The 12,543-nt window shown below is 42.0% G+C and overlaps 1 protein-coding gene and 1 non-coding gene across 2 annotated transcripts in view; one reads left to right on the top strand and one right to left on the bottom strand.

Annotated features, from left to right (window-relative positions):
• The window catches only part of LOC127489541 (uncharacterized), a 511,334-nt gene that overhangs the window by 240,454 nt on the left and 258,337 nt on the right, over positions 1-12,543 (bottom strand). The gene's annotated exons all lie outside the window — the stretch shown is intronic.
• The window catches only part of LOC149122895 (uncharacterized), a 178,714-nt gene that overhangs the window by 89,412 nt on the left and 76,759 nt on the right, over positions 1-12,543 (top strand). Inside the window, 1 exon segment of the mRNA XM_089312504.1 lies at positions 1,673-1,905. Within this exon segment, the coding sequence (XP_089168630.1) occupies positions 1,870-1,905 (36 nt within the window). The 5' untranslated portion in view covers positions 1,673-1,869.

The raw sequence follows: 12,543 nt of genomic DNA, 5'->3' as shown, positions 1-12,543 counted from the left end.
TCTTGGGATTCTCTTTCATGGGATTCCTCAGCAGAAAATACCTCTCCAAAGACTCATCCTCCATCTGCCTCATGCCATGTCAATAATCACACACATTTATGACACATAGCTCAATCTGAAAACCCCAGGGAGTGCCTGGGTACAATCAGGACCCAGCTTTGCAGACAAACTGAGTTCCAAGAGGGTTCCCTCTACCCTCTCAGTTATGTGACCCTGAAATATCACTGTATCTCCTAAAGACTCCATAGTCTGGGCAATGGCAAGCAGAATGGCAGTTACTGGGAGTTGGTGGTGGTGGAATTGTAAAAACTTTCCTTCAATGGGTAGAGAGTTTCAGTCTCATAAGGAAAAACAGTTCTGAATATTCGTCCCACAACAATGTGCATATCCTCAACACTACTCCACTATACACTTTGAAATGCTTAAGATGATAAAATTCATCAGCTATATTTTGTTTTGTCAGGACCACAATAATAGTACATTTTAAAAGTGGTCAAATAGGAGCTAGACCTGTGGCACAGTAGGTTAAAACCCTGGCCTGTAATGTCAGCATCCAACAAGGGTGCCAGTTCAAGTCCTGGGTGCTCCATTTCCCATCCAACTCTCTGCAAATGTGCCTGGAAAAGCAGTAGAAGATGGCCCAAATACTTGGATATCTGCACCCACATTGGGGACCTGGAAGAAACTCCTGGCTCCTGAATACAGATTGGCCTGGCTTGGCCCATTGTGGGCATTTGGGGAGTGAACCAACCAATGAAAATTTCTCTCTGTCTCGACCTGTCTTTCTCTAACTCTGTCTTTCAAATAAATAACACAGATCTTTAAAAAAAAAAAAAGTTGATATGAAAAAAGTGGCCAAATACACATCTCATAAAAATTAACATATTTTCTCAGAAGTGCAGTTAATACTTACTAATTTTGTACAATCTCTTATATTTGCCCATTTTCACAATAACTTTCCTGATTCCATTTTGTTGAGTTTTATGTCATCAATTTTTTTTGAAATAGGAATCCAATGCCATCCTCTCTCACTAAAGACACTGATGACAGAGTGCAGAAGCCGTGTTCAGTGTGGGTGTGGCCTGGGTTCCCTCCCTTCTGGCTGTGTTTGGGGGAGACATAATTTGGTCATCCCTGGGTGTCTTACACTAGGTGGAAGCAGGTGTACCTTGTGCTGAACAGAGAGGTGTTGTGTCCACAGCCAGGGCTAAATCCTGGGGCCTGTGCATTCCCTCATAAAATGTGCACACCTGAGCCCCAACTCCTCATATACCAACACTGCCACAGCAGGAAGAACAAGCATGACCCTTGCCCCTGCAGCAGAGCTAGTTCTATCCTCACTTACCACTTGCACTGACAGGTGGGATGGATCACTCTGAAGAAATCATTGGATGATGCTCTCAGTAGAAGACATGGACTTGTGCCAGGGAAAAGCATCAGAGTTTGAGGATCATGCAAGTCCAATCCCATTTCTACATAACAAAATGTTTTTTCTATTGTGTTTCTTTGGAGTAGAAGTTTTGTATTTATTTTTATTTCTTTTTATTCACCGTTTTCTACATCTTGAAAATTGATTGATTCTTCTTCATTGTTCTATGTGTTTTTTGAATTCCTCATTTTGTTCCCATATTATTATTGATATTCTTGAGTGTTCCTCTGTGTACTTTTCTAGGTTGAACAACATGCATACGCAACCTCAGAACACCAGAATATATAAGCAAATGTTGACAGCTCTGAAGGGATAAACAGCAATGGAACAAACAGAATGTATTACTACTCCACTTTCAAGAGTGGTAGATTTGAGCAATATTATAAATCAACTTTTCCTAACAGTTATACAGAGAGCATTCTACCTGACAGCAGCAGAACATGTGTTCTTCTCAACAGCTGTCAACAATTCTCCAGGTGGGATCATCTGTTATTTCAGAAAATATGTGTCAACAATTTTTAGAAAATTGGAATCATATCATTGCTTTCATAACTCCAATGGAATTAAAATAGAAATCAATTCCAGAAAAATGGGAAAAGTCACACATATGTGGATGTCAATCCACACTGTGTCAAACGGCCATTGGCTTGAAGAGGAAATCAGAAAATATTTCAGTGGGTACATTTTGAGTTTTGAGCTGGGATCCATAGCCACAATCACAATCCTCAAGTCCAGGCTTGGGTACAAAGGGAAACCAGGTGGACATGGAAGGTCACCAGCAGAAAAGCTCTCTGAACACTGAGAACCATGGGGATCTTTAAACAGAGCAGACAGAAGTCTTCTTACTGCCCACAACAATTAAGGAGACAAGGATACTGATGCAAAGGCAGATTGCAAATTCATATATATTTTATATACAATATAAACATTTCATAGTCAGCTGAGCTTTATTTTATAAATGGACTGATTGAACATAAGCTCCTTCATTAACATTTAGTAAATAGTTCAGTTTGTTCATTCAACAAATGATCTTCACGTGTCAGGCACTAGACACTATTCTAAGTATTTGGGATGGAGAAGCAAAAGACATACAATCAGGAAGGTTGCTTTGTAATAGGTCACACACTACATATGAGAAAATGAATGAAAACTCACACTGATGCTGTCATAAGTGCTATAAAAAAATAAGTGTGGACAGAGAAAGAACTGGGATATAAAGAAGCTGCTTTGAGTACTCTGAACAAATCAATCCATTTCCTCCTAAAGTGTAGTATCCCCCAGATGCTTGATCCTGAAGGGAGATTTTTTAGAGATTTATTTATTTTGCTGAAAGGCAGAGTGAGAGGGAAGGAGATACACACACATAGGGGAGGGATAAAGAGAGAGAGAGAGAGATTTCCATTCACTGGTTCCCTCCCCTAAATAGCTTCAACAGTTGGACCTGAGCCAGACTGAAGCCAGGAGTCAGGAACTTCATCTGAGTATTTCATGTGGGTGGCAAGGAGTCAAGTAATCAGGCCATTATCTGCTAATTCCTAGGCACAGGTTAGGAGATTGGATCAGAAAGAACACAGCTAGGATTCAAGTTGGCACTCTGATAGGAGATGCAGGCATCATAAGTGATAGTTTAATGTGCTGTACCACAATGCCAGTCCCAGCAAGTGAGTTTTATGTTCATGTTCTTGATGATTATTTCCTATTCCATATTTGCACTGGAACCTGTGAACTAAACTGCAGTAGAAGGTGAAGAAAAGTCTCTTTTCCTGAGAACAAATGTTGGTTTCACTCAGATTTGTTCCTGGAGGATATTTAACACATATCAGGTTGTTTCTTTGCTCTGGAACCTGTGAACTAAACTGCAGTGGAAGGTGAAGAGAAGTTGGAGAGGTCCCCTGCTCAGAGGCCTGGTCTGCCTCTGTGGTCTACTCTGGCAGTAGGCTGATAGGGACTCCAGGCAAGGTGGTGAGGCGGCATCTTGGCTGGAGCATCTCGTAGTCACCTTGTGTCACTTAGCAAGGGGGCTAGGGAGCTGGCGCTTCAGCTCCACATTCGAGGAGGTCCAGAGGTTTGTACGCACTGGGCCCATGCACACACACACACACTCACACAGACAGTGGGGTTACAGCTCAGGGACAGCTCTGAAGGTTGGCTTGTGCCACTACCTGCTCCATGCAGAGTAGCGGGCTGCCTCTTCAGCTCCGGATGTGAGGAGATCCAGAGGTTCACACACACCAATTTGGAAGAGTATTCATTTGGTGAAATACGAGTGGTTCAATTTAATTTCCATCCAAAAGCACCTTGAGTTGCATTGTGGCTGATTGAGCAGCTTATAATTACAATCGTATTACTAAGAAGAAAGTGGTGTTCTATTGTAATACTGCATGTCCTGTATGTGTGTTAAATTTAAGAGAAGTTGGCTGTTAAGTGGATTTTTTAAAATGTTTATTTTATTTGAAAGGCAGAGTTACAGAGAAGCAGAGGCAGAGAGAGAGAGAGAGAGAGAGAGAGGTCTTCCACCCACTGGTTCACTTCCCAGGTAGCTGCAATGGCCAGAGCTGGGCTGATCTGAATCTAGGAGTCAGGAGATTCCTCCCAGACCCCCTCCACCCTGGATGTAGGCCCAAGCACCTGAGCCATCCTCCACTGTTCTCCCAAGCCACAGCAGAGAGCTGGATCACAACTGAAGCAGCAGGGAGTGGCCCTAACTGTCACCCAAATGTGATGCTGGCACTGTGGGTGGCTGCTTTACCCATTATGCCACAGCATCAGCCCCTGTTAAGTGGATTTCCTATAGTAGAGGTTTTGTGAGAGATCTGGTAAATGGGATGGAGTAAACATTTAAGTCCCTTAAACCATCCAGCAACTGTGTGGCTGTTGATGCCCAAGGAGACAGTTAGGAGTCCTTGTCAATTTAGAAAATGCAGGAGCTTCAGGGATATTTGTCCCATTCTTGGCTCTTTTTTTTCTGCCCTGCCCTTCCCTTCTCCTCCCCTCCCCCTCCTCTCCCCTCCTCTCCCCTCCCCTCCCCTCCCCTCCCCTCTCCTCTCCTCTCCTCTCCTCTCCTCTCCTCTCCTCTCCTCTCCTCTCCTCTCCTCTCCTCTCCTCTCCTTTCCTTTCCTTTCCTTTTATAAAGCATTTACTTAATACAAATTTCATGGATACAGTTTTAGGAATACAACAGTTCTTCCCCCCATACCCACCCTCCCACCCCTACTCCTCCCTGTCCCACCTTCTACTCCCTCTCCTATCCCATTCTTCATAAAGATTCATTTTTAATTATCTTTATATACCAAAGTCCAACTCTACACTAAGTAAAGATTTCAACAGTTTGCTCGTACACAGACACACAATGTATAAAGTACTTTTGAAGATGACAAGTTTTACCATTAATTCTCATAGTACAACTCATTAAGGACAGAGGTCCTACATGGGAAGCAAGTGCACAGTGACTCCTGTTGTTGATTTAACAATTGGCAATCTTAGTTATGAAGTCAGTGATCACCTGAGGCTCTTCTCATGTGCTGCCAAGGCTATGGAAGCCTTTTGAGTCCACAAACTCTGTCGCTATTCAGACAGGGCCATAAGCAAAGTGGAAGTTCTCTTCTCCCTTCAGAGAAAGGTACCTCCTTTGATGACCCCTTCTTTCCACTGAGGTCTAACTCACAGAGATTCTTCATGTAGATTTCTTTTTTTTTTTTTTGCCACAGTGTCTTAGCTTTTCATGCCTGAAATGGTGTCATGGGCTTTTCAGCTAGATCCTAAGGTCTTACGTGCTGATTCCTATGTGAATGTGCTATTTAGGGCATTTGTCATCAGCTCCCCATCAAATTATTCTCAGCTGTGTCCCAGACAAGCTATGCAGGGTGGGTACGGATCACGGATGGGTGAGGATGTATAGTGCAGGAAGATGAATAGGGTTAGGACTCGTGGGAAGCCAGCCTCTATTATGTTGTTGTTTTTCCTTTTAATAAATTTTGGGGAATTATTAAAATCCCTTAAATGTCTCACCACCCTGGTAGGTAGATTTGCAACCTCTACAGACTGCCACTATTTCTAAGGTATACTAACTAAATACAATGTTTGGAGTTCTCTCATCTTATACTCTCACATTATGCTGGAATCTGTATACAGCACCCATACTGGGGTTTTCAGATCTGAGATAGGTCTTGGAATTCTTGGTAATCAAGAAGGAAGAAATAGGACTCAGAATACTGACTCAAATTTAAAAATTTAAAGATTTAAAAATCTGGACATTGCTAGCCAAGACTGCCTAATGCATGTAAGAATAACAGCCACTGATGATGTACTATGGAGAGGCAGAGCAGCCCACTCTTGGACAGCCCATCTCACTATTGCAACCTCATAAACAACAGGGAGGTTCCCAGCTCACAGTCACACGACCTGCTCATTAATCTAAAAACGATGAGTGTCAGCCTCCTTTCTTCTAAAGCCTTCCGAGGAACATGTGCATGGATGTTTGGAACACTATAGTCCAGCAAGCCTGTATGTGATTGACGTCCCCTTTAGAAATTCGGATCTGGAATTCATTTTTTTTTAAGATTGATTTTCTTTATTTAAACAGCAGGGTTACAGAGAGAGAAAGAGGTAGGAAACTATGCTTTTTCTTATTATGCAGGTGCCTATTGGATGGTGAAGGAGAGATAATTGAGCTTAAATTTCCCTACTGAGGAAGGCAATCCCCCAAAGCCAAATGGCTTGAAACACCCTCATGGCCATCCAAAGAAGAAATTTGTGCCTCCATCAAAACAAGATATTGTGTATAAAATCCCAATAGTTCTGGGATCATTTTCCTAGCTAACATGCCCATCCAGTTTAATACTATGTCTGACCTACAAACTGAGCCCTAGTCAATGGCTTTACTTACTTGAGGTTAAAAATTCTTAGTGAAAGCTGCCAACAGTTTTATGATTTGCTGTTTAGGTAGAGTAATATATGTTTAGGTAGAGTAATAGTTAATATGTTGTTGCTTTTATTATTACTGTGAAATGATAAGGCACCTGCAAGGTAAAACATGCGGAAACTACCTGTGTGGCTCCCCTTTCCCAAGGAGGTAGACACTGGCTTTCAAATTCATTTCCTGGATACCATCTGGAACCAGGTCTATTTTAGGAGGAATTTTAAATTAGGACTAACATTCTAATAATATTATTGGGAATTTAGGGTTCAAAGTCACTATGTTACAGAAACTTTACAAATGAACATATGAGCCAGAAGCTAAACAAATGTTCTTGCCTTTATCTCTCTTCAAAGGGAGAACTTAAGGGTCAAAACAATGTCAATTTTCCATTCCAAAAATTCCTCTACATTACTTTCATTCAGCAGAAAGTAGCCAGAATGGAGTCAATTCCCCTATTCCATACATATGGATCATAAAACTTGACAGTGAGGAATTATTAGCCATAATAAAGGCACCTTCCCTTCCCACATTTTACCTTCATGAAGGCATCTACTCTAACCCTAGTCTTGTGAATATTGTTTTCATAAGAATTTTAGGAGTCCACTGAAAGGGGGTGATTTGGAATGGCAGACTTTTGACCCAGCTACAGAAAGTCTCCTCCCAACTGATGTTGAGCTCTCCCAACTGATGTTGAGCTCTGTATCAAGAACTGCCAGCTGAGGGATCCATGCTACACTCCTCTGCCAAGGTAGGACCCTCATCAAACAAAGCATGAAAATCTGCATAATTGTTAATCAAATAGACTCATTGTTCCATTTCTAACCTCACTCTGCAACTGTCCTGTTGGCTTGTTGGGAAAGAGCTCATTTTGGATTGGGGGATCTCTTTCCCCCAGAGTACTGGATTTTTTAAATTAACCCTTTCCTTTTATCAACACTCTGATGAATTGAGCAGCAAGCAGCAAGGGCCTGATTATTTGGTAACTATCACTGAGATTTGATAGACTTCTGTGTCCTCGTTTGCAAAGGATTAACTGCTCTGTTGTATTCTCCCCAAAACCATGTCCTCATTATTTTAATTGGCACTTGGGACAGAGACCAAGCCTTTGGAAACAACACTATTCTAATTTCTAATTAAATTTTAGTACTTTATCATCAGGTTTGATTTCCAAGTTATCTGGTTGAGCAGCTTGTTAAAATAAACAGACTACAAGAGAATATTTTACATTTCTGATTATTAAATGAGGAAAAGACATTTTATGTTTTGTCAAAATCTCATTCTCTACTGTTTTTTGCTTTTAAGATTTATTTATTTATTTATTTGAAAGTCAGAGTTACACAGAGAGAGAGAAGGAGAGGCAAAGAGAGAGAGAGGTCTTCCATCCACTGGTTCACTTGCCAATTGGTTGCAATGGCCGGAGCTGTGCCAATCCAAAGCCAGGAGCCAGGAGCTTCCTCCAGGTCTCCCATGTGGGTGCAGGGGTCCAAGGACTTGAGCCATCTTCTACTACTTTCCCAGGCCACTGCAGAGAGCTGGATTGGAAGTAGAGCATCTGGGACTTGAATCGGTGCCCATATGGGATGCTGGCACTTCAGGCAGTGGCTTTACCTGCTAAGCTACAGCACCAGCCCCTTCATTCTCTACTTTTGTTAGGTTTCCATACTTAAATTTAATAGTTGAAAAGATAGTTTTGTTATTAAGATATATAAGTAATTTCTTTATTAATCAAATAATTTTTAGTACTAGACCAATTCCCCAGAGATTAGAGTTGGCTAGAGGATAAAGGTTTATTTCAAGGACTAAATAGTCTTGGGGAAAGAGATCTCAAGATCCAAAATGTGCTCTTCCTGCCCATAAGCTAGTAAAAAAAATGGAAAAAGGAGTAGCTACAGTGAGATTAGAAAATTTGAGTCTAGTTAGTTGATAATTTGGCAGATTTTTCAGGCTTTGTGTTCTGATATTTACTGGGAAACCAAGGTGTCAGTCAAGCATTGGTTTGTAATTTGAATTTTGTCAGAGCATCAGCTGAAGAGTTTCCTTGTTAGCTGGGTTGATCCTGGATTCCTTGTGTAGGGAACAAAACTTTTGCAAAGGCAAGTGAAATCCACCTTAGCTAAGTTTTGCCAGATCTGACAAGCAAATGCATTTGGTGCACACCAAGGTTGGCTATACATCCAAAGCCAGGAGCAAGATGCTTCTTCTGGGTCTCCCCTGTGGGTGCAGGGGCCCAAGGGCTTGGACAATCTTCTACTGCTTTCCCAGGCCATAGCAGAGAGCTGTATCAGAAGGAGAGCAGCTGGGTCTTGAACTGGCACCCATATGGGATTCTGGCACTGAAGGCAGCAGCTTTACTTGGTACACCACAATGCAAGCTCCAAGTCTGACATTCTAAATCAACCTTCAGTATGTTCCCAAAATTCTGAATTCAAATGTTCACAAAACAGAAGAAGAGAAAATGTCTACATTAAGCTAAAAATATGAAAAGGGTAAGGAACATGACTTTTTTATGGTTACACGGGTTCCCTGGTGAACTTCGTGTTAAGCAGAATGCTACCCAGAGCTCATTCTCTAATACATTTGTAGAAATTTGCTGCTTTTTTATTTATTTTGAAAATATTTATTATGGCCAGTGCCATGGCTCACTAGGCTAATCCTCCACCTGTGACCCCAGCATCCCGGGTTCTAGTCCTAGTTGGGGTGCCGGATTCTGTCCCAGTTGCTCCTCTTCCAGTCCAGCTCTCTGCTGTGGCCTGGGAAGGCAGTGGAGGATGGCCCAGGTCCTTGGGTCCTGCACCCACATGGGAGACCAGGAGAAGCACCTGGCTCCTGGCTTCCGATCAGCACAGCATGCCAGCCACAGTGGCCATTGGGGGGTGAACCAATGGAAAAGGAAGACCTTTCTCTCTGTCTCTCTCTCTCATTGTCTAACTCTGCTTGTCAAAAAATTTTTATTATTTGAAAGACAGAGGTAGAGAGAGAAGGCAGAAAGAACTTTAATCTGATAGCTTACTCCCCAAATGACTGCAAAAATTGGAGCTGGGCCATGCTAAAGCAAGAAACCTGGAACTCCACCTGGATCTCCTAGATGCATGACAAGAATTCAAATATGTGGGCCATGTTCTTCTGATTTCCTGGGTGCATTAGCAAGGAGCTGGATTGGAAGTGAAGCACATGGGATCAGAAGCTATCACTAAGTGAGGTTTAAGCCACTGGCCCCATTTTTTGCCTTTTACTTACGCTTTGCCAACTTATTTAGAAATGATGTCCTATTATTTAAGCGTTAGATTGTTATTATCTTCATGGAGCATGAAGTTCTTCAATGTTATGATGTGAAAAAGAAAATTTTTTTTTCTTATAGATCACACAAAAGTTGTGTCTGGTTTTATTTTTCCTGTGTCAATCTCTGTCTTTTGGTGCACTTAGATAATTCACATTTAAACTGATACAGTTGAATTCATTAAAATAACCTATTTTAGCTGTCATTTTTCTTTGATGTCTTATTTATTTTTATTTTTTGAAAGGCAGAGACAGAAAGACCTTCCCATCTGCAGGCTCAGGGGCCTGCCCAGGGGCCTGCAGCAGCTGTGGCTAGGCAAGGCTAGAGCCAGCACCCAACTGTATTTGCATCTACATAGATAGGCAGGGGACTCAGAACTTGGATCATCATCTCTCAGGATGAACATCAGCAGGAAGATGGATCAGGTGGAATAACCAGGCTCTAACAAGGTACTCCAATATGCAATGCCATTATCACAAGTGGCATTTCTTACCCTCAAAGCTCCCTACAATGTCCACAGAAAGCAACTCTATTTTAATAGCACATATTTGTGGTGGCTTTGTGTTGCCAAGTTTGGAAATAGGGAGAAGATAGCAGAGGGGGGCCAAATTTATTTATTATTTTACTTCTTTCAGGCAGAGACACAAACTGACACAATGCTTTCATGTGCTGGTTCCTTAAATGCTAACTCAAAACTAGGAGCTGCTGGGGCAGGAATTGTACTACATCAGTTTAAGCTGCTGTTTGGGATGCTTACACCAAATACTACAGTGTGTCCTGCCTACTGTGATTTTTTTAAAAAAAACTTTATTGTTTTACAATTAATGTGAAACCTAGTTTTTCATGTTTGATATCTAGAACTATGATGAGGTACATTGACATGTCAAATGATTTGTAAATGTCACACATCCTGATTTATTTATTTATTTTTGAGTAGTGTTATTTAATTTACCACAGTTAATTTACAAGTCACGTTTAGTTTTTTTTTTTCTTTTTTGTGGCAAGGCAGCAGTGTCATTTTTTTTTTTTTAAGATTTATTTATGCTGGCACCACTGCTCAACAGGCTAATCCTCCACCTGCGGTGCCGGCACACCGGGTTCTAGTTCCAGTCGGGGACTAGAATGCATATACATATGCATTTGACTTATAGCAAATAAATAAAAATTATACAGGTATAAAATACACCCATTTTATTTGTAATTCTTACTAAGCATTTTTGGGTGGCTAGGCAGTTCATATGCTGGTGGTACCTGTGATCACAAATGAGGTTTTAGTTGTCTACTGCTTTAATTGAGGCTGCTGCCTTCAAGATTGCTTAACTCACACCAGTATGTTTTTTAAAGATTTATTTATTTGTTCATTTGAAAGGCAGAGTTATAGAGAGACAGGGAGAAACAGATCTCTCTGCTGGTTTACTCCTCAAATGGCTTCAATAGGCTAATCCTCTGCCTGCGGCACTGGCACACAGGGTTCTAGTCCCAGTTGGGGCTCCAGATTCTGTCCCAGTTGCTCCTCTTCCAGTCCAGCTCTCTGCTGTGGCCTGGGAAGGAAGTGGAGGATGGCCCAAGTGCTTGGGCCCTGCACCCGCATGGGAATCCAGGAGGAAGCAACTGGTTCCTGGCTTCGGATTGGTGCAGCGTAGTGGCCATAGTGGCTATTTGGGGGGTGAACCAATGGAAAAAGGAAGACCTTTCTCTCTCTAACTCTGCCTGTCCAAAAAAAAAAAAAAAAAAAAAAAAAAGGCTTCAGTGGCTAGGACTGGACCAGGCCAAAGTCAGAAGCCAGGAACTCCATCCAGGTTTCCCAAGTGGGTAGAAAGGGCCTAAGTTCTTGGACTGCCTTCAGCTATTTTTCCCAGATGTATTAATAGGGAGCTGGATCAGAATTGGAGGAACCAGGGTTTTAACCAGTGGTGGTAGCAACCCAGGGTTCCATATCACATATCAATACTGTTTTACTAATTTATGCATTTGAAAGGCAGAGAAAAAGACCCTCCTTCTGCTGGATAACTCTAGATAAGCCCACAACAGTGAGGGAGGTAGGAATGCCATGTGGGTATCCCATGTAGATGGCAGGAAGCCAAGTTTTGAGCCATGAGCTATGGACTCAAAAGAACACTCATGGGAGCAGTGTTGTGGTGTGGTGAGTAAAGTCAGCACCTGCAGTGCTGGAATCCCATATGAGCATCAGTTTGAGTCTTGGTTGCCCATTTCTATTCCAGCTCTCTGCTATGGCCTGAGAAAGTAGAAGATCACCCATGTCCTATGGCCCCATGCCTATGTGGGAGACCTGGAAGAAGCTCCTGTCTTCTGGCTTCGGATTGGTGCAGCTCCAGCCATTGCAGTCAATTGGGGAGTGAACCAGTGGATGGAAGACCTCCCTCTCTTTCTCTCTGCCTCTCCTTTCTCTGTGTAACTCTGTATTTTAGATAAATAAATAGATCTTAAAAAAAAACTTGCAGGAAGTTGGGCTGGAGCTGCGGAATAGCCAGGACACATACCGAGCACTCTGGTATGTGATGTGGTATGTCCAGAGAAGTAGCTTAACCTCCTGAATCATAAAACCTACCCTTCCAATGTCTGGTTTGTGCAGCCTGTGACCTAGGCCCCATGTGTCCAACAGGCAAGTCTCAGGATTCTGCACATGATTGCTATGCCAGAAGGCAAACTTCCAAAGGCAAAATACTTTTTGAACTATGTTGGTATGATATTTACTGTTGTCTCATGGACTAGAGCAAGTGAACTGGAAAATGTCAGGGGGTCCCTGTGGTGAAGGATTATATCAAGGTTTATATACAGGGAGGAGTGTCACATGGAACAGTTACAGAGAGCTGTGCTAGTATGTTATGTCAATTTTTCCTGTAGATATAATTGTGGCCAAAAACTGATTTTCAAACTGCCTACTTTTATGGAATTTTA

Source organism: Oryctolagus cuniculus, chromosome 13 (genome assembly GCF_051225735.1).
Source record: "Oryctolagus cuniculus isolate XC-2025 breed Fujian yellow rabbit chromosome 13, ASM5122573v1, whole genome shotgun sequence".
In the NCBI taxonomy this organism is placed as follows: domain Eukaryota; kingdom Metazoa; phylum Chordata; class Mammalia; order Lagomorpha; family Leporidae; genus Oryctolagus; species Oryctolagus cuniculus.
The sequence above is the reverse complement of the archived record's forward strand: the minus strand, read 5'-3'. Positions and strand labels throughout refer to the sequence as shown.